The 22,767-nt window shown below is 41.0% G+C and overlaps 1 protein-coding gene across 3 annotated transcripts in view; it reads left to right on the top strand.

Annotated features, from left to right (window-relative positions):
* Positions 1–22,767, top strand: part of LOC133118576 (cGMP-dependent protein kinase 1-like) — a 101,905-nt gene that overhangs the window by 34,521 nt on the left and 44,617 nt on the right. For all 3 annotated transcript variants that reach the window (XM_061228684.1, XM_061228683.1, XM_061228682.1), the window contains exon 4: positions 19,841–19,946. In XM_061228684.1, coding sequence (XP_061084668.1) covers positions 19,841–19,946 — 106 coding nt within the window. The remainder of the gene's footprint in view (positions 1–19,840; positions 19,947–22,767) is intronic.

The following is a 22,767-nucleotide window of genomic DNA, read 5'->3' as shown; positions in this document are numbered from 1 at the left end:
CCCACACAGCTCTCTCAGGAAGGAAGCAGACGCTCTCCCCTGCCACACGGAAGGGGCACAGGCCCCCCACAGTCTGTGGCTCAGAAGTTTTAAAGTTCCCCAAAAACTAGGAGCTACTGAGGAGGGAGAGAGATAGAGAGAGGGATAGTGTGTGTGTGTGTGTGTGTGTGTGTATATATGTGTGTGTATATGCATGCGAAGGGGGAGGGCTTGCTCATTGTTGCAATGTGTCTTGATAAAATTCTGATTAAAGAGACTGTGCAGAGCGAGAGACAGATTGGCCTTAAAGCAGTCACGACGAGTTTCATCATCACCTGGCATTTCTGAAAATGCACAATATCAGTGCATCAAATAATAAAGCTGTATACAGGCAGAAACGTAACATTTCTGGTGGGAATTTGCATCAGGATTACATTTTATTTTGTTTCTGAATTCTCAAGTTCTTGTTTTTCTGTTGGGAAGCAATTCTGTCAGAATTGACATGCAGGGGTTTAAAAAAAGTGTTACAAATGACCTCATTAGTGTGAGCACCAGTTACGGCAATAGAAGCTCCCCTGTGTTTCACAGCAGTCGAGGAGAGAGAGAGGGAGAGGGAGAGAGACAGAGAAAACGATTCTCCAGCTTCCCCTTCCTTCTCACCGCCTCATGTTCGACTGAAATAAAACAGCGCTGAACGCTACTTCACCATACTCAAATTAGCGCTTTAACCACGCTAGCTTTGTGAGGAATTCATACTTCAGTTTATGGAAAACGTGATCCCGAATTCGTTTAATTCTTTCGCCCTCGCCCTCCGTCAGAGTTGGCGCGTGAGATGGGGAACATAATTCTGTCATTAAAGGTTGTCGCAGTCATCCTCTCGTATAATTAAAGTGGATCGGAAGGACAGTTTCTTCCTGAGAGCTACTCTGTTTCTATGATAAGAGGATTATTCGCGTCTGTTTTTCGCACAAGAGGCGTTAGATGAAATAATGGAGCCTGCATGGGTTTCATTACCGTTGTAGGCAGTCATGGTGCTCATCCATAGTCTGATGCACGTGTACTGCGTTTTCCTCTTACCTACATATGGGTTTTCAGGATTTATACTGTCCGTTTGGAAAAATGAGGCCCATACACAGCCTTATCCAGAATTTGCTGAAGCTCTATTTCAAGTGCCTAAAGATATGGAATACTTAAGGTACAGGAGTACAATCATTGTTTTCAGGAGAAATACACTGAAATTCAAACTCAGTGCTATGTATGCAGAGAAATTTGAAAACTGAAGGTTTTTCTTTGTACTTTTGTTGCAAATTAAAATATGTATCTAAAGCCTCTTCTGATCTTGGTTTCAAGGCTTCGCTCTCTTTACAGCTGCGGCACATCGAGGGGAGAGGGGGCAGGATTTGAGACCATGCGCGTACCAGTGTCCCAGTTTGTCTTCAGTTATGCAGAGTTCTCTCATCAGTTACCCAACAGTACTGTACTGTGTTCTGGGCTCTGCATCTTATCAACCATGTCATTTCAGTTAATGTCCAGTGTAGGTTCAGCCCGAAACCTGTTCCTTGTGTAAACTTGGAGGAGGGACAGTAAGCAAGCAAGGTCTAAGTTTTAAGCCTTTGAGACAGTGGTACAATCACTGTTCTTTTGGTGCTGTAATCCAGCACATGATCTGTGAATATTACCTTGAAGTGCAAACTGTCACCTTTATTTTGAGGGTATTTACATCCACATCAGGTGATCTGTGTTGGAATCAGTTCCCCCGTATACTGATTAGAGGACCAAAAGTAAATCGGACAGCTGGCCTCTCAACTGTTTCGGATTAGTCTTGTATTTAATCACATCCTTAGGGCAGGTATAAGATCTTTCATAATCTAGTCCTGAGTGTAGGCTTTTGATTGCCTTTGGAGTCTGTTTTCATCTTCAACATGAGGTCCAGAGTTGCACCACTGAAAGCCAAGGAATGATGAGGATGAAGAATTAGAAAAACAGTCATAGGTCAAACAATGGACTTACAGAAACAAACCCATTATGAACGTCATTAAGAAGAGACCACTGGTGTATGTTTGGAATCATTGCCTTGCTCTGGGATGAAGCACCGTCCAATGAGTTTGCATTTCATTGAGCTTTGAACAGACAAAGGCGAGAGAGCCAGCCCCTGTGGCGGCCATACTGCGCATGCCCAAACTACATGTACAACACCCCCACCGCCATGTTTCACAAATGGAGGGAGTGGTGTGGATTTGTGATGGCCAGACGTGTGTAGGCTCCATTTGAACTTCAAATGTGTGTGTGTGTGTGTGTGTGTGTGTGTGTGTATGTGGTGGCACATTGAGTGAATGTTCAAAGTTCAAACACCAACATAATTCAAAGATCAAAGCCACAGTGCGTTTTGTGGATAATACCAGAAAAACTGATCCCCAGCAGCGAGTTTGACCTCTCTGTGACCTCTTGTTTGACTCGAGGAAGAGAAGACACTCACAGTAAAGCTGGCATTTCCCCCTCTAAGAGGGAGTTTAATCTAGAATGGAAATGAAAAAAATGCCATTTTAAAGGGCAATGCCATAAGCATGCTCTTTATTAGATTCCACTTGGTTAATGTTATTAACCATAACTCATAAAAATGGACTTTTGTCTGGAAAAGCTTACTCAGGGCCAGCATACAGTATGGGCTCAGCAAAATAAGGTTGGTCACTAAATGTGTTGTACGACTGGAATACAGATATGGCCATTTGCCAGAACACAAAAGCATACACGTGAAAAAGTGGTGCTCTTTGTTAGCTAATAGATAATACATGTTCGTAAAGGATGCATAATCTGATTACTAGAGCTGAAGAAACCCCAAATGGGATTAGCTCATGAAGATATGTAAAAATATTTTGATCCCAGTCTCTTTGTCCAAAATGATGTGAATGCAAATTTTCTGTTTTTTCCTCTGCATAACTGAGTAAGCCTTTGAAGAGGTAGGGGTGCTAATCTGAATTATTTTAAAACCAGACATACATCTGAAAATATATTAAATTGTCTAGGCTAAATGGGCAATACCTAGAATGTGGGTTGCAGTGGTGTTACCTTGTTTTTCTAAAAGGATTTTCCATTTATAGGGTGACTAGAGGGTGTCTGTGACTTGGAAGCAGCTAGTGATGCAATATGCCGTGTTAAACATGCAGCATACTGTAGATGTTTCTGAAAAGCAAATCCTAGCTTTTGCATCCCTTTTTAAATTAAATGTAGGGAATATAAAATAATTTAATGGCATTTAAACCTTGGAAATTGCATCATATTGGCATATACTTCATTTGAGCTTTCAGAAACATGACCATGACCCTGCATCTTTTTTTCAAAATATTTCTCCAACAACTAATAATCAGTAGTTACCCAGTCTTGTGACTGAATTCATGTGACTGAATTCATGGTGCGCCATCGTTCCTGACCAGACAATGCGGGAGGACTCTGCATTAGTTTTATCTGAGTAACTCTGGCGAAAGGCTGGCTCTCGGACAGAAGATGCTGGAGATGAGTGGCAACAAAAAGCTCTTGTATGCGGTTGCCGTAGCAACGTGTGCACAATTCATACATGGCTAATGGGATGAGGTAGCCTGCAAGAAACAGGAAGTCCGCAAAACAGAGGAAGTGATGGTGGACTTCAGGAAACAGCAGGGGGAGCACGCTCCCCCTCTACATTTACGGGGCAGCCGTGGAGAGAGTAAATACAGATTCCTTGGTGTACACATTACGGAGGACCTGACATGGGCAGTTCACACTGGCACCCTGGCCAGGAAGGTGTGGCAGCAGCTGAAATAATCCAGCCTTTGCAGAATTTTACAGTGCAGTGCTTCCTCACATTGCACCATAGAGTATCCTCACAGGCTAGATCACAGCCTGGTATAGGAACTGCTCCACACTAGACCATCAGGCCTTTCAGAGAGTGATGGACAGCTCAGTCTATAAGCAGAGCTGCCCTCCCTACATAGCTATTCACTCCAGGTGCCCGAGGAGGCCCCGCGGCATAATTAAAGACTACACAAAGCCCTGTCATGGACTGTTATCTGCCCTATCGTCCTGGAAACGGCACCAGAGCACCAGATCAAAAACCTGTAGTTTCTACCCATATGCCATTCGCCTCCTGAATTCACAGTCTGCCACAGTCATGTGATCACCATCACATGCATGTTACAGTAATACTCTACATTATTCACTTCTCTGCACTAGACTCAGGTCGGTTGAACTTTTTTCATTTCTACCTTTGTCTTTTTTTATTGTGTATAATAATGTCTTCAATTCCTGGAGGACCCAACAAACTAGCAGCTCATGACCCAGGCTACGTCGTGTAGGCCATTCTGTGCCCTCCCGAGGTCATACTGCTTATCCTCCTCACCACCCCGGGCCTAATGCCAGACTGTGCCTTACGTGCTCAGGCCTTTTTTTAAAATCAGTCCAAAACCGGGCATGCAAATGCCGAGGAGGAAAGTTAGAAAGTTGTGTGACTTTCCTGAAGGACTTCAGCGCTCTGTATGCTTGGCAGGGCCCAGCTGACTCCGGTCCCTTCTCAGAGCCGCGGCGGCGAGCGGCGTCTTCATAGACGTGGCACTGCGGCGGTGCCGCTGATATTTGGGAGCGCGGTGTCGCTGGCGGCCCCTCGGGCGGCCCGCGGGAGCCGGGGCCGGGGCCGCGTCGCCGCTCTCCACAGCGGGACAAGAGAGGGATGACATCACGGCAGAGGGGAGGAGGAGAGAGAGCGGGGGAGAATGCAAATGTGGCCTGCGAGCGTCCTGTGACCCGCGCCCGAGAGAAACAGAGCGCATTACCTTGCCGTGACTGTAGGGCAGGGGTGCGCAACAAGGGCCGATCCGTTTCAGGATTTTGTGTCAACTTCTGGTCTTAATGATTTCATTGACTCAATCATATCTTATGTGACATGTGTATGAGGGCCGGTTACAGCTGTAGACTTGCAAGTGTATCCTAATGATTTTACTGTGCTCAAGCACAGGCTTGAACCAGGGCAATTTATAGAGCTGTCAGCAAATTAAAAACGAGGCAATTGGTTGGATCAAAACCCCGTGCGCAGTCCGGAAACCAAAACATCCTGGCGGGAATAAATACAAGATGAATGCATCGCATTGAATAATTGTTTTATTGAATGGATAGGACAACACATTAAGCTTTATAATAACACTAATTTAACTTAGAGCTTTTTGTAATCGTATATGCTACAGCCCTCTGACAGTGCTCTTGACCCAGTGGCAATGGGCATTGTCAGATTGACAGCATTCTACCCCAATAGCATTGGAGAGGCTCCAGGGGGTGGCCAATCATAACGCAGAGGGGCCACCTCATGCCACCCTTGTAGCCCTGTGCCACCCCTCAAGCGTTTATCAATAGTTCATCCGCTGTGGTACGCAATTTACTCTGCATCTTTTCAGTTGAGCATGTGACCAAGGACACATATGATAAGCTGTAGCCAGGCCCCTGGCATTACAGTTACCTGTACCACATGTCAAAGGGGAGGAAGGCGAGCTCTTTTCATCCAAATGTTTTACAGAAATAACTAGGGCACAAGGCAGCGTGAAACTTCTGAGGAGTTTTACGAGCTCATTTTCTTGAAGCCGGGTTTGAGTGTCATCTGGAAACCAGTCAAACGCACACAGTTTTCAAAACTCTCGCTGACTGACTTCTTTGGGTAGAATGAGTTGTGTTTATGCTACAGGCATAAACACAGGTTTGAGTTTTATTAAAACGGATTGCTTTTCAGTGGAACGCATGCCTAAAGGATCAGCCTTCGACTCAATGAAACTTGGATAATTGAAATGCACTGTGCCATGTTCTTCAAAAATTGTGTTTCCCCCCCCCGTGTAAATGCATTTTATGTGCAGTATTGTTGGACCTGAAGACTTTACTATGTGCCAAAACACTGTATAAGAATAGTGCTGAGAACATTTGAACTCAAACCAGCTTCGATCTTAATTAGTATTCTTCACGGAAGCCAGCGCATATTAGTTTAATAGTGTTGTTTGCCAAATTAAGACAGTGGTGTCTACAGGACCGTAGCCACAACCGCCATGCCCCCTCTCCCCAATAGCCTTAAAATGTTCTTTTTCATCTTCTTTGTAGCACAGTATGCCCCAGATGTCTGACTAAGGAGCATGTTCACAATGGCAAGCTCCATTTGACACCGATTGCCAATAATTTATCAAACGATTGGGGGAACAAAAAAAGGAAGAAATTATTGGGAAGAGCTTAATGTAACCCACCATAATGGTCCCCCCTTTGCCCACCCCCGGGCTTAGGCCTAGAAAACAAATTCCTGAATGTGCCCCCCTCCCTCCTCAGACTAGATTTGTTTAGAGGAGCGAGCATGCAACAGATGGCCAATGGCAGAAAACCCCAGAAAACCACCGTTGCAAGAGATCATTAGATATATGTTATCGTTCTCCAGTTCTGTGCTTTTTTTTTGGTTTGGTTTCTTCAGAGCCTTATGGGTAATTTCAGCTCTCCTGTGGTGCAGCAAAGCTTCTCAGTCAGAGTAATGGCCCCTCTACAAAGGGAAGACATTTGCCCACCAAGACAGATCACCGCCTCCCACGTATAAATAATCTGTCATGCTGGCATGTGGGATTTGTGGGTGTATACGTTTTAGAAGTTTTGATTTTCTTTCTTGGGATAAGGGTGCGCTGTAATAGAACTGTCGACACCTGAGACAAAGAAACTCATCCATGCATGCCTCCTTAAAAATAGAAAAAGTAGACTGAAGAGTACAGCATCTTTCTCAGATGCTGTGAAATATATTGCTGAAAGAGTGTGTGGGACCTCTTGACAAGTATGGATTAAGAGGAACCACATTAAAGATGTCACGCCACTGTTTTCACTTACACCTGTATATACAGTAGCAGGAGTGATTAATTCATGATGAGCATGACATCCCCTTATCAGTAGAAAACGGAGAGCTCCTCCAATCGTCACCGACAACTACCGAAAAATGTCAGTGGTGATTGGTGAATAGTTTCTGGTAATGCTTCCTGTGAGAACCTGTGCCTTTTTCTTCTTTCACATTATTTAGGCGCAGTGATAAAGTATGAAAATAAAACCGCCATTAACGCTGCTAGCATCATTTGTACAGAAACGTATTCTGGTTGAATCAGTATACGGATACAACAAATGGTATACAAAGGGAACAAGTAACACAGTGATAATGAATTCTGTTCCAGATCACATACTTCCAAGACCATTAACATGGAAAATACTTTCAGAGAAGATGGCTTTTTCTTCCCTCAGTTTCTCCACCTCCAGTCATGAACCTCTCCTTTTTCTCGATTCTGCTCTCTGACACATTGTGTGTTTGACCGATACTGTTCTGCCTCCCTGTAGGCCTGAAGAAGCTAATCACATTCAGCCATGCATAGATCTACCCTTTGGGTTCAGTACAAGCTGACAGAAAAGCCAGTGAGAAACAGGCTTGTAAATAAATCCTGTGAGCTTAGTATTGTGTTTATGAAGCATATGTACAAACACCATGGTAACAGTTTAAGGATAAATGAGTGCTCAGTCTTGGATTAGTTGGCAGATTATGCTTTTTTCTGAACCATAGATTTCAAGGTCCCCCGTACCCGCTCACAGGATGCAACAAAGGTGGGAAAATGCAATCATAAATGAAAAGCTCAAGGTCCAGGTGTGAAAGTCAGTACTCTGTCGTGGAATGTGAGGCAGTGCTTGAGTCTAAAATATGCTGTGGTGATGTTGTACCAAACAAACTGAACTTGACATCAAATGCGGTCCACAAGTCTGGCCATGCAAGGCTGGTCTGAGTGCTGATTTTTGTTCCAAGCAATTCATTTAGTTTCATTTTTCAGTGAATCAGCTTGATAAACTTTACTGATTCACTCCTGTAATTAAGCACAGTAAAAATCTTTCAGATAGACTTGCAGTCTGTGGCTGTGCCTGGCGCTTATACAAATGTCAGCTGAAGACATGATTCAGCCAATTAAACAATTAAGAACACAATTTGGCACAAAGCCCTTGTGCCCCCCAGGCCTCTGTGAAGGAAGTGCGCACGGGAAGAGGCCCCAGGTCTGGTCTGAGGCCCTATTAAAGCCTCGGGACCCTCTGTGCCACCATTGGTAACCTCCTGGTTACACGAAGCACAGAACAGGGCTGTGTAACCCAGTACATCTGACAGGCACAGTTGAGGATGGGATGCTTGCCACTGTTTGAGGGCTTCTCTCCCTGCTGGGGAGCTTGTGCCATCGGGGGATTCAGGGCTGCAGTTTCCCCTCTTTTCCCTTCTGTTACTCTGTAAAGCGTCTTTGTGAGTCTTGTGTGAAAAGTGCTCTACATTTTCATTCCAACCCTAACAAAACGCATTTCATTCAACAGCAAGAGATCTCATTGAGCTGCTAATTACAAGAACCAGGCATGCCAAATTAGTCAAAATGAAAACCTACAGGACAGTTCTCCAGGAACTAGGCTGGGCAGCCTTGGCCTAGAGCATTGTCACACCTGTTTAATTAAGGCTTGTATTTGTTGTGTTTGTCTGTGCTTGGTGTGCATGACCTTAGCATTTTATAAGCCTGCAATTAAAGACAGGGGCCGGATTTTGAGAAGATTTTAGTTCCTGAGGGGGTTTTGCCAATCCTTTCTGCTCCAACCATATCCAACATGAATTTTAATGACTTTGACCAATCTGCAATTTAAGAATTGCATCTCTAAGGTTTACACTTACGCTCCAGTGAGACAGCCCAACGTTAGTGCTTGACATTTTCAGTTAGTGACGACACCCAATTTGTGAATTGTCCTTTACTTTTTAACACTACTGTGAATGTGATGACAGTAATGGTGAGCAACGTGAAATCTTCTGCAGCACATATCATTAGTGGTGCACGGGATTTTCCTTCACAATCTACCGACCAGATCTTACCAATGTTAATGGAACAGGCCTTGGCTTGTCATAATCTACATTGACTAGGTCCTGCCATCTGAGTTTGAGCAGTGTCCCTGTATCTTTGGACTGAATATATCAGATGCTGAACTTAATATGCTTTTCATGACCAACAAATAGCAATTTTTCTCCATTTTGGAAATATAAGATGTGCTGGATGCAACTGGGGGGCAGGTATGGAGGTAAGATATTTGCGGTGTTTGGTAAGGTGAAACAGTAAAATGTACTGAACACATTGCATATAATATTATCACCTTCATTTGACTGCATTTATTGGGGATTCTTCTTTTTGAAAAACAGAAGCACTTTGATTGCTGTTCTTGGCTTGCAGGGATAACATGAACAAAAATGGTTTGCTGCTTTTTAACTCTCCATTGCTTACTGTGTAATTGTGTTTCTGTCTGACCTCATGACTATTAGTGTAAGTCAGATATTGCATTGTAGCGGGTCGTATTCAAAACAACTTCACTTAATACTGACAGTCACCAATTCTCCCACATTAATTAAATGTAAGTAATTTTTCACAGTTCTTTAGTTCACAGGCTTCTCCATTTCAACTGAAAAAGTTAAAACTGGTGTACTTACTAAATGTGGTTTCGAGAGAAATGTGTCAAGAAACCAAAACAGTCCTGTTTTGAGCTTCCTGAGAAGCATCTGTACCTTGGATTTGTCTGCGGAACAGATGAGGAAGGCTGTGGTTACATTCATATGGAAATGTCACACAGGACAGCTCTATTAGTGGATATCCTGTGATGTCACCAGGGAAACAGAGTACTCTGCTGGCTGTCACACAGAGGACTTGCCGGCTAAAAAAATGACACGGCTCAAGTCAGAGATATACAATTGACTTGAATTGTTGTGATAGTGACCACACATCCGCCCCTCTCACTTGAACAAAAAGGGTGAATTCAAATACAATTTCCCAGAACTGCAGCCGGACAATAATGTCAAATGAAATGTGCTTCATGATGGCACATTTATGAAACACTGACCTTTGTCAAAATGTAGTTGCTGAGATGAGATGTTCTGTTGAATAGATGCACTTTCTGACTGAGTAAGAGTCTCCTCAGATCCAGGGAAGTTCACAGATGTCTTGACTTTTAAAATATATATAAAAAAGAATAAAGTAAATACAAAAGTAAGCAAGCAGATGCTTCAGACACACTGTGGTCATTTCATGTGGAGTTCCAGCTGGGGGCACTGCGGACTGAATCCCTCCCTCCCTGGGACACTCACTGGCCAATCGCACACTGCCCAGTAGAGCCAGAGCCACAGCCAGCACTGGCACGCTCTGGCACAATCCCTTCAGCATCAGACCGTGAGGCATCGCGTCACGACAGGAAATAAAGGAAGGTGATGAAATCAGGGACGACCGCTTCAGCACAGGCCTGGTCTGCTGTGTGAAGGCGGGCGCTGTCAAGTAAATATTAAGAATAAATTATGAATCATTTATGTGAGCTTGTAAAAACACTTCGAAAAATAAACAGCTCTGAAATTCTGGAAAAAAAATACTAAATAAATAGGAGAGGCGCTGACTAAAATGGTGCCTTTCGGTCAAAAGGAACATGACTTCAAATGCAATTAAAATAGTGGTAACGTTTTAATCTTTTAAAAGGCTACAAAAACAAAACGCAAAACAAAACCTTCAAAGCATAAAATTAATTCAGAACACAACTCCTTTGGCTTGGCTTTTCTTATCTTAGTGCTTCCTTGAAGCCTGATTCGTGCTCTGACACTGACGGGTCAGTTAATGGATTCTCATCATTCCATTTCAGTTTTTCCTTCCATGTATGAACAAGGGCCATTTTTTAATTATCATGAAAGCAAGTTCCTCAAATGACCATTCAATTACACCCCTTTAAACCAAACACACATTTGCATCTACACCACAATTGGATATAGCTCAAGAATTTAAAGATGGGGAATGGCAATACTCCAACAGACGTCTATCATTTATTTATTCATTTCATTTATTTATTTCCTCATATTTTTATTTTATTTATTATTCATGTCCTTTATTTAGCCAGGAAGGTCTCATTGAAATACAGTTTTTCTCTGGCATGGAGTCCTGGTCCTAAAAGTCTAAAAGTTTCACATTAAAAGAAAAAGAAAACCATAAGAACAACAACAACAACAACAAAAAAACACTATTTAAAATACAATGCTGGAAAGTTTGAGAACTTACTCCAAATAAAAATATAAATGTATTTTTATTCTAAGCTTGTACCTCTGAGGCAGTAGGCAGTAGGCAGTTTGACCAGACCAGATGTGGACAAGGAAGTTTGATCATTTGATGAATGCCTGTAGAGACAAAGTGATGTGAATCTATCATTCGACACACTGCCTTTAAAGATTTTGTAATTGTTCTAGTGATAGAACAAAGAGAAAGTGGATGGCCTTATTGCTACTTTCCAGGGAACTACATTTCCCCATTATATGGTTTTACAAGGGAGTCCTGGCCAAACTGGCTTAAAATGAATGAATAGTAATGTGTTGAAGAAATCGATATCAGAAGCCAAATGGGCCTCAGCAAAGATGGCTTCTAAAAATGTGAGCAAACAGCCCAGTTGGGCCCCAAATAAAAGATAAAACCTGACTGGAATGCCATCTTGACATGGTGGTAGAAAGTCCCTTTGATAGAAAGTCCCTTTAATTTGGAGTACTTCAGTAGATGCAACCAAAGAGCTCAACATTCGTTCAGTATAGGTATGTAACTTTTGCTAAATGTGTTATTCAACCCACAGATTACAGCTGATCATGTGTCATATTGGTATGCAAGAACAGTTAACTATCGTGTAGTCGGAGTTCAGTTCAGTTCACGGTTATAGTCCCGAGCAGGGTTTACATTTACAAACGGTAGTTGTTGGTGTATAGAGCCATTTAACTAACTGAGCATTTCCCCCAGTGTTCACATTAGAGAGCACCAGGTTTCTTCCAGTTTCATTTTTCTGAAGCACAGTGATGTGTCCGTTTTGACTGTTGTTGTTATTATTAACTCTTCAGCCCCCCCCCACCCCTCCCATTTACAGCACATATATGGGATATTATCAACAGACCCCGGAGCAAAAGAAAGTTAATTGCTTCGATTCAAATTAAAACTGCAAACTAATATTCAAGTCATCTTGATGCCCTTTGTTTAATATTTGTGCATGTACAGGACATTTTCAGATTAAGACAAACAATATCACTATAATGAAAAAACAAAGCCAAGATTGAGACACAGATGCATTTCAGAAGCTTTCTTTTCTGATTTGACCGATGCCCACAAGGCCTTATATCCAGCCTTTAGAATGTGATATTTGAAGGTCATTTATGCTTGAGTTTGATATTGGAGCAGGTGGAATTGCTTTCATACCAGTGACCAGTACCAGTCTTTGAGCTTTGACTTGCTCATCAACACTCTTTGCAGTGTTTGGCATGTGTTGTCATATTTAATGTGGTGAATAGAAGAGTTTATTTGGTGTGGATTCATTTTCCTCCTGGCAATGACTTCCTATAGAACTGTTTCCACTTTGAACCACCAGTCTGGGAATCATGGCTCTCATTTCAGAGAATATGGATACTTGTTAACTGTTATTTGTACCTTTGTGATATCCTCGGGGTCAGAAATGACCAATTTCTGAGTTTGACAGCAGTGAGAACTCACTAAATGCAATTTTGGCAGCATGAAATTTGATGTTTTCCTGGAATGACCTTAAGGCTAACATTCTTTTTTATATTTTTAGGAAAGTGGTACACCATCAGGGTACAAAGATTGTCATTCTTTAAGTTATGAAATCAGAAGTCAATCAAAATTAAAGGCTCTTATAGGGAAAAATAAACAAATAAAAAAACCAAAAAAACAAACAATTGCATATACACACAATTTGTTGTCGACTGAAGAAATGTAGTCTCTGGACTGCAAAGTAGGAAAAGAGTTATTCACAGATTTGTTGAGGAGAGCATAATTTTTTGACCTGTGGGCCTTATTGGTAGTTTCCGGGGAACTACATTTTCCCATTATATGGTTTTGACCCAAATGGTTTTGACCCAAAACCTGACTGGAATGTCATCTTGACATGGTGATAGAAAGTCCCTTTAAATCAGAATAATCACCATACCCACTTCGGTAGATTCAACCAAAGGGCTCAACATTCGCTCAGTATAGGTAGGTAACTTTTGCTAAATATGTTAACCCACAAATTACAGCTGATCATATGTTGTATAGGTGCATACAAGAGACAACACAAGGGCTAATTTATAAATTTGCCATTGGTTTTTAGTTGATTGCAGAAGTTCGATGTAGGAGTAGGAACAGATGGGCTATTCATTTGCATTTCATGAAGCAATGACATCAAAAAATAAGACCGGAATTTAAAAATGAAAGTGTAAATAGAATTGTATTTTTGCTGTTGGAGTCACTGCTGCATAGCCCAGACTGAAATTTTGCATCCAAGATTTAAGAGTAATTGATTTCGCTCAATTAAGAACAGAATGAATAAACAGTCATTGACAAGACAAGACCCGACTGAAGGCAATTAATGGGCTTTCATGTTAATGGTCTAAAAAAAAAAAAAAAAACCCAAAAAAACTAATCTTGCCATTTTGCCATAAAAAACAGTACCCTTTCAAAATATTTTTTGTATGGAAAATGGGGCCTATTCTTCGTGTGCGAGGTCAAAAGCCAATTTAATTAGCAAGTAGCAATTGACTAAAGTGCTATGTATGAGTATACATTCCAGCTTGATTGCTAAAGCCAAAAACAATTGATGAATAAACAAACATTGAACTTGTCTATGGTCTCTGATTGTGAGTGGGCGAAGGAACAACTTATGTATTGTGCAAGACTTGTTGGTGAATATTGATTATTCCATGCCATGTATTAAGACTGCTTCATCAACAAGCAGAAATGAACCGTTTCTCACCCCGGTGTTCATCCCTGTTCCGTGGGATGACAAAGTATACTGAACCAAAAATGTAGTCATTAGCTTGTTGGGTATGAGGAATTCAGTCATAGGCAGAATGACTGAATTATTGATTAATTAAATTTGGTGATTCAAATTCAATCGTCATACATCTGTGAATGCATTCTATGACAACAATTGAATATGATCAGGGATGGCATGCATCCATATGACTCAATGCATCAGTTCACTGTAGTCCTTTTTGGTGCAGTCAGTTAGAAATGATAGGTATGCCGGAGACAAACCATAGCTTAGCTACAGAGAGACACATACAATGGATGAGTTCAACCTAAGGGCCTGTAAAATGTAATTGACTAATGACTAATTTTATAATAAATGAGCCCAAGGCTACTCTTTCCTTAAAGCCAACCAACTTTCCAATCTGTCCTCACCTGCGTTGTAAACGAGACTCTTCTGCCGGTGGCAGACTTTTTAAAATGCGATTTAAAAGGAGATCTCCTACATCGATGGGCCAAAGATGTAATATAACAGTGTCTGAGAGGATTCTGCAATGATATAGGGATAGAAGTGCGGAGTCATTTGAATATTTTACCATGAGCTTTGCAGATTGAATATCAGGATGTGACTGCTCGTCAAATTTCTTGTCAAACCCAAAAAAAATATCTCGAGAAGCCTGTATGGAGGCTGGGGGCTGGGCTGGGTGGCTCATCCAGCAAAGACACTATGGTATGGTTCATGAATTAGCCCCAAAAGGTCTATAGACCACAAACTCTGCCGTCTATCTAATATTATTCACACTGCTTTTTAGAAAAAGAAGTTGGTTTAGATTATGTATATCTTAACCAAGAATATAAAAATAACAAATTTGAAAACGGGTGACCTTCCTTATTAGAAAAGGATGAGGAAACGGTCTGGTTTTTGTGCCTCAGACAGTAGTGGCATATTCGTGCTGGCATGGAGAAATCTCTTCACATAAACTTGGACGTCTTTCAATCTGCTACCCAGCTGGGTTTGTTTGTATTCCATATCCAGTGTACTCATGCTAATTCCCAGGGTTTTATGGGGGGGGGGGGGACGACATCCTTCCTCTGTATACTGTACCTTTTGCTGGAAAAATCCACTAAAGCAGCAGATTATAATAACTGTTGGGATACCGGATTAAACTGGTCTTTCTCTTCATATTTCCAAAGAATTGCCAAAATCCCCCAGGTATGTAAACGAGAACCTATTGAGGCCAGCCTGCTTTGACATTCATGAAGGAAGTATTAAGACATGGCCAGAAAAATCCACTTCTGCCCACTTCCACTCGGTTGCTCTCTAATGGGAAAAAAAACATCAATATCAACATGTTTTTCCTTGGGAGTAGATGCTATGTTACAGTTTCGCTGCATTTTAAACTTAAAAAAAAAATTTTTTTTTAAAGTAAATTATCAGGAGGGGGGGATTGATGGAGAGCAGCTCAAGGTTTACCTTATGAAAATGGATGAATTCACTTCACTCAGTGAGCACTTTATTAGATGGGCTACAGCAGCAGAAGACCAATCCACTCAAGAGGTTTGACATGTTGTGTGTTCAGAGATGCTCTTCTGCGTACCACTGTTGTAATGTGTGGTTATTGGCATGACTGTCACCTACCTGTCAGCTTTGCCCAGTCTGGCCCTTCTCCTCTGACCTCTCATTTACAACACATTTCTGTCTGCATAACTGCTGCTTACTGGATGTTTTGTTTCTTGAACCATTCTGAGTAAACTATAGGGACTGTTGTGCATGAAAATCCCAGGAGCTCAGCAGTTTCTGAGATTCTCAAACCACCCTGAATGTCCAATCATTCCATGGTAATTTTTTCCCCCATTCTGACGGTTGATGTGAACATTATCTGAAGCTCCTGACCCGTATCGGCATATTGTATTGCACTGCTGCCACACGATTGGCTGATTAGATAATCGCATGAATAAGTAGGTTTACCTAATGTACCTAGTTTTCCTAGTAAAGTGCTCAGTGAATGTATAAAGGTGAAAGGCTGTTAAACCCATCATTCAACAACAGCCTTATCACTTGGATATTTCAAAAGCTCAGGCACTTCAGAATAGTGACTTTGTTGTAGTGTTATTGAAGCTGGTGTGAAGGAACAGGGTTATTCTCTGTGCTGTAAAAAGACGAGGGAAGAGAGACCAAAGTAGAGGAAAGTTGAAATGCTCAAAGCTAAAGATTCAGAAATATCATAACATTGCCATAGCTGCAATTTGAAAGCTTTGTAGCTAATTTTGTATGATAATATGCATTATTTTTTATTAATACCAGGTATTATTTTCCACATTTTGTCTGCCAAATAAATAAACAAAGGAATAAAGACATAAATAAAAGCTCTGTAGTGTATCTTCTGGTTATATATATTTATTTCTTAGAAAGGAGAGTTGTGAAATTTTGGTTAAAAGCTGAATTTAAGAAACCACTTAGCCCAGACTGGTTGATGCTTTTAAATGAGTGTTGAAAGGAGGCATTGTAATTGTAAAACTGTGGGGTAGCTTGAATTTTTTTGCACTTTGGTAAAGTGGTTTACCTGGGTATCCTACTGATGTAAAAAAAAAAAAAAAAACTCTTCCCAAGCCAAAGTTTATTGTGTGCATTTCTCTCAGTGGGAAAATTAGGGTGTATTATTCTCAGGGTAGTTTTCTCCGCAGACATAAGGTTCTATTGAACTGCAGGTCTTTACTGGCGTGATCGCGTGAGTCAGAATTGAGTTGCGTATAAATTCATGTTTTATATTCATGTTACATGTTTTATTTTGGGGGTTTTTTGTGCCGTTTCTCAAAAGCATATTGCATTAGTCATGTATGAAAAGTACTATATAAATACGGTACATACACTATATACAATGATTCTTTGGGTCTCTTCATGTGTAGCTGCAGTTGATGTATGCTCTTGTGCAAGCACTAGCATACAGTACTTACTGCCCAAGAGAAACAAAAAATAACTGGCAGCCAACCGTTTTAACACCTTCATTTGGCACAAAAGGCAGACATAATATAGCATACTGTAACCCTAAAGCTGTGTGCTGAAGTGGAGCTCTGCCTTTATATCCTTGAGTAAGGTACTTAACCTTAACTTACCACAGTAAATAGCCCACTGTATGAATGGATTGTATGTTTATATTGTAATCCGTAAATTGCTTTGGATAAAGGTGCCTGCTGACTGCTTAAATGAAGGGGGGAAAAGTGAGTACAGTGCTATTATTTTAGTACTATTTTGAGGTTGAATCGGATGAGCAAGCAACAAGTATGGTGTTTGATTGGAATTGACAAAATGGCAGCTGAATGCGTTGGGCTGATGGGATTCTCAGTGTAATAAGTGGAACATACTCTATAGGAGGGACAGGCTTGAAAACGCTGATTTCTTTTTTCTGTGCCATTTACCAATCAATCACAGTCCATTAGACTATGTTTAAATTTTACTGCAGGCAATATTTTCAATTAAACCTCCAGAAAAGGACTGACTAGCATTTCAACACAAATATCAATTTGAAATGAAATTATGGAAGTAGAAGAAATTTGGGCGAGTGCCAAGAAACTGTCAAGAATGTCAGAATTACCTTTGAAAGGACAGCATTTGGCTGCAAATCTTTGGCAAGTTAATTTTATCATTTCAGGCAGAAAATTGCTATACACAGGTTTTTTATTCCAACATTTTAATGGACAGATTTGATTGTGGCACACTGAAAATAGCAAAACTGTCAAGACCATCACTGATCACAAGCCAAGCATTTATTATCCATTATATCCATATATCCATTACATTAAATTAAACGTTTGCTAATCTCATAATAGGCTTTACCTTGCAACACTCCACAGGTCTGCAGGTCTCCAACACTCATTAAGAGAAGTGCTTTCATCAGTGTTTGATAGAACATTGTATTGAAACAGACTGCTAGACTACTGCGACACACACACTGCTCACAGGACGATGAACTGGAAACGCAGACAAACAATGTCTGATTCCAACAATGAAAGAACATATATTCCTCTAGCGCAGAACACTCAAAGCTGAACACATTCCTCTTTCAGGTGTCACTCCCCCCTTCACCTGACTACCCCATGTCACGTAAACACCTCTATTTAAACAGTCAAACTTATTATTTATTTTTTTTACATTCACTCATATTCAATATAAAATCTTTGTGCCAAACCAGCCTCAGTTCTCTGTGGTCTTGCAGCATGGCCTAGATTACAGTCTAGGTATGATCAGCATAACTGTGAACAATGCCCCATGTCCCCAGAATGTACAACACATTGCCTCCTCTATGCACAGACTCTCCATTAGCCAGCTCCCGGTTCCCAGTTCCGCCCTCGGGCGATGGACAGTACTTGTGGGAGGGCACCCCCCAGACGTTTTAGCCCGTGTGTAGAGTGGCACACTTGGCAAAGAGCGTGGCTCTCACAAGGCCAGGTGTAAGGGTTCCTGGGGGCCAGCCCAGTAGAGTGATCAATAACCCATTCAGAGGTCATATCAGTGTCTTGGTTTGTGGCTATCATGTGCACAGCTTGAGCCTGTCATAGTGCACCACAGCACAATATTTAATAAAATTTTCCTTTGCACTGTATTACTTCATATAGTACATCAGACGGTTTCTTTACAATTCTGAACAGACCCTTACATCTCTTAACCGTACATACATTTTCCTGATACTTCTGAAGAGTCATTTTAAGCTCAAAGAAGGATTTCCATTTTCCTGTGGCCTTGTAATGATTCCTCTGTACAGCCTGTCTGACTGTACTCAAGTACTTTTTGGACACTCAAAGACACTGCTTCTGTAGGCAATCATCATGGTAGGGTCCAATCGCATAAGCTCATCCCAACTGCTTTTATTTTCTTCTACAAAGACCGATGGCATGTTTATGACCGTCTTGTTTAGTCGCTTCACCAAGCCATCTGACTGAGGATTGTAGGGGCGGTCCTCGTCTTATTCATTTGCAAAAGGCCATAGATCTCCTTGAACAGGACTGACTCAAAATGGCGACCATAATACAAATTCTCCACCGATTTCTTTGCAAAGGTTTCTGCTTCTTGATTTGCCACTGTATACAATTCAGCCCATCTTGAAAAATAATCAGCCATCACCATAATATGCTTGTTACCCCTTGCAGTAGTGGGAAAAGGATCAATTTAGTCAGTGGCAATCCTCTCAAAAGGATGCCCAGTGACAAAACAAGTCAAAGGGGCTCTCTGGGCTGGATCATTAGTTTCATGTGCAGCACGTTGCACTACCCTTACGTCATTGTTTTATGGTTCTTTGCCAGCCAGGTCAATAAAATCTTGCTCTGATCGTTTTGCCCGTTTGTTTCTCTAGTCCTAAATGGCCCCCGATTTTATCATTGCGTGTGAAAGTAAGCATGTCATGTACAAGTTCAGGGGGGACAACCCCTTTCAAGAATATTTTCTATGTGTCTTGGTTAAGACTTTCCAGGAACAGAACGGTTCTTATTCTGGCTTATAAGGCTTAAAGTCAGGATCAGTGTGCAATTTCCCTTTCCATCTGGGTCTCCATTTTGCAGCCCTCTAAGGAACTCTGTGTGCTTTCTTAGTAGAATGGACATCCACTGTATCAGCGGACACCCCCTGTGACTCTTCGAATTGGGGTTTCATGTTAACAGAATGAAAAACTCAGGAGACCGTTGCCCCTTCCTGTTTGCACATGTTGTCTTGACACACCACCCGCTTTACTGTTAAGTTTTCCAAAATGTTGCCGCAGTGCGTCTTTTTGATGGCTGTAGTCACCTTTAAAGTCCTGATGTCCTGATGTCCTGCAAAAAAGCAGGCCATTGACAAAATGACACACTATAGAAGTACAGCTGATCTATGCAAACATGTTCATGGCCAATGTTCCATATCATTTTTGGCCAGAATTACCAACAGTACCAGCAGGAAGAGAGCAGAGAACATTGTAAGGATTTTCCAGTTGTCGTCAACTCTACTTGACATCTGTGGATGTGGATCATGGTTTATTCAGTGACGATGGCCATGTTCCTTTTCCTAGCTCTGACCAACGTGAAGCTGTGGGCCATCGATCGTCAATGCTTCCAGACCATCATGATGCGGACGGGGTTGATCAAGCACTCAGAGTACATGGAGTTTTTAAAAAGGTGAGAACGGTTCTTATGCACATGTGACAGATCCTTATATGGCCCTGGCCTGCTGTGTGTGTGTGTGTGTGTGTGTGTGTGTGTGTGTGTGTGTGTGTGTGTGTGTGTGTGCATGTGTGCGTGTGTGCGTGTGTGTATTGCCTTGATTCTTCATCATATTGTTGTGCATAATGGATGATGAAATCCACTCAGTCCCATAATCCATTTTAAATATTAAATGTAGATCCCCACCTTGTAATGCTGAAGGACTGAGACAAAGCAAATCTTCATCAAAGATGCATGAAATATTATTGCATAATGTATGCATTTCTTGTCGTTCTATAATGGTCTATAACAAGAACGAATCGAGTGAGCTGAATGCATGTGCATGACTAAAATGCATAATTATTGTTATGAATTTTCAGAAGTACAACAGACAGACCATGGCCCCTCAATCCCAGAGCTACCTTGTATTCATTAAATCAGCCACTAGCTGATTTAAGCACCAGCTTTCACATCGATGTATACACAAGTGAAACGGATCTTTTGGGGGAATTTTTGAATGGCAGGAAGCCAATTTCAATGATGTCAAACGAGGACGTGCAGCACGATATTATCGACATCGACATACACGCCCAGTGGCATACGATGACGTAAAATATTGTTTCCAGGAAACCTTTGGTGTGAAAATTCACAATTTTATAATTTTTTGGAACGTATAATTTAAGACATGTTCGTATGGTTATGAGGAATGGATTAAATTGAGGAAAAAGTGCATTTTAATATGAGCTTTTCCTTTAAAGACAGAAAGTGATCCAGACCCATGGAACTGGTGATGTGAACTAACGGTGTAGTAAACTACTTTAACTGATCAATGAATTGCATTTGTTGATACTCACCCCAGGCAGGTCTTCAGGACAAAGGAGACAGACACCTGCTATATTCCCACATACTGTATTCATTAGCCTACAAAACGAATTAATACAATGCACATGCTAAGCCTGCTCAGCAATATACAATAACATTTAATCACTTTGATTAGTCATATCATGTAAGGAGATATTCATGCATTAAAAAGGTGCCTATTTACACTCAGAACCCTTGCAGAGGGGATCTCTATTGCACTTAAACTACTCTATGCTCCTGCATATATGCAATGCCATTAGCCTACTTCGCTCATTTGTAATGTAAACAAGTTATTAAACCAATCTGTATTCAAATGAGTGGACTTTGATTAGCTATTCCATTAACAGTGTTTAAGGCTTAGAACAATTAAGTGAATTAAGTTCCACAGAAACATCTGCCACAGATTTGTTAGATGGGCAGATGGTCCCAAAAAACACACACAAGAAAAAAAGTTAACAGCATTTCATCATTAGCACAAACATCCTTCTGATACCATGTCTCCTTTCCTCAGTTCAGTTCACACATCAAGAGATTTTTTTTTTGTCAGAACAAGAGTTATCGGGTTGCTTAAACCACACTTTAAATTTAAAGTGTGTCATACAAAACCAGCACCCAGTGTATCAGCCCTGGTCAAAGGTGGAGATACACTGAAATAACATCAGTAACTGCAAACGATAGCGTTTCAAAAAACACATTTAGAAAATGTCACAGTGCAAAAACTGATGTTCAGATGCCCTTCATTTGCTCACCTTTCTTGAAGGAGGTGAGCAAATTCTCACCCCCGAATACTCCGATGAGTAGGGCATGAACATCTGAGTGAAAAATAATGACCATGAAGAATCTGACATTCAATTCTGTCCCTTTCCATCCGAAATCCCTAAATCAATCTTTTGACATTTGCTCAAGAAAAGCAGTTCAATGGCAGAACTTCTTTTTATCATGAAGGAATTTTCAGTGAATCAAATGTTTTGACTTTTTTTTTGTGGGCAACATATTGATTACAGCCTACTAAAGGTTAATACATTTCTATCTTTATGGTTTTTGTTTGTTTGAAAGACCATGCATTCAATTCCAATGTCAGATTTGTGTGGGAGTTACACAGAGATTATTCATGCATTAATTTGCTGTCTCTATCCCAAAGGGACCTATTTTGCGATCAACACATGAGTAAACGGTAAAAATCGAACTCACCATCAGAGTAATGTTATGTTATCCTACTCTTGCAGTGTCCTGCAATCTGATTGGATCTAGCGACTTTTCCAGAATTACGTTATTGGTCATTGGTCTGGTTGATTTAAAACCCGTATGGAAAAGGAATTTATAGTAAATACGTAGACTACATGGGACATGTAACATATCAGCACAGCTGTGTAATGTATTGCATTCAAACCAGCAAAATTTAGTATTTTCAGATATTGTAAAGTGGTGCAATATTTTGATAATATACTTAATCTAATTTTCAAATACATTACATTACTGTGAAAAAAATTGTCGCTGAAGTACAGTAAATCCTCAAATTGTGTCTGGGATTCTATTTGAAGCCAGGCCTCTGATAATAGCCGGGGGCGTGGTCGATTCGGACGAATAAAGGCCGGCCCCCAAATACAAGCCGGGGTAATATTGCCTACCAGTAGGGCTATCAGTCCATAAGCACTAGAAGACATTGTTTCGATTTAACTCAATGAAATAAAAGAGCTCTTCTTAATATTTTATTTTGTTGGTTGGTTTAATACTGTTGCCAATGAAAAGTCGTTGTCCTACACCATGGGTCTCCAACACGTTGCTCTCAAGCTACCAGTCGCTTGCCGCCCCCTTCTGAGTAGCTTGCCAAAGGCTGAAGCAGTATACATTTAAACACAGTTGTTGCCGTGAGGCATTCCAGCCTACGAATTTAATAAAAAATAAATCAGGCAAAATTCAAAATTAACTCAATTTA

This window comes from Conger conger, chromosome 18 (genome assembly GCF_963514075.1).
Source record: "Conger conger chromosome 18, fConCon1.1, whole genome shotgun sequence".
Lineage (NCBI taxonomy): Eukaryota > Metazoa > Chordata > Actinopteri > Anguilliformes > Congridae > Conger > Conger conger.
Note: the sequence above shows the minus strand (reverse complement) of the source record. Positions and strands in the feature narration are given on the sequence as shown.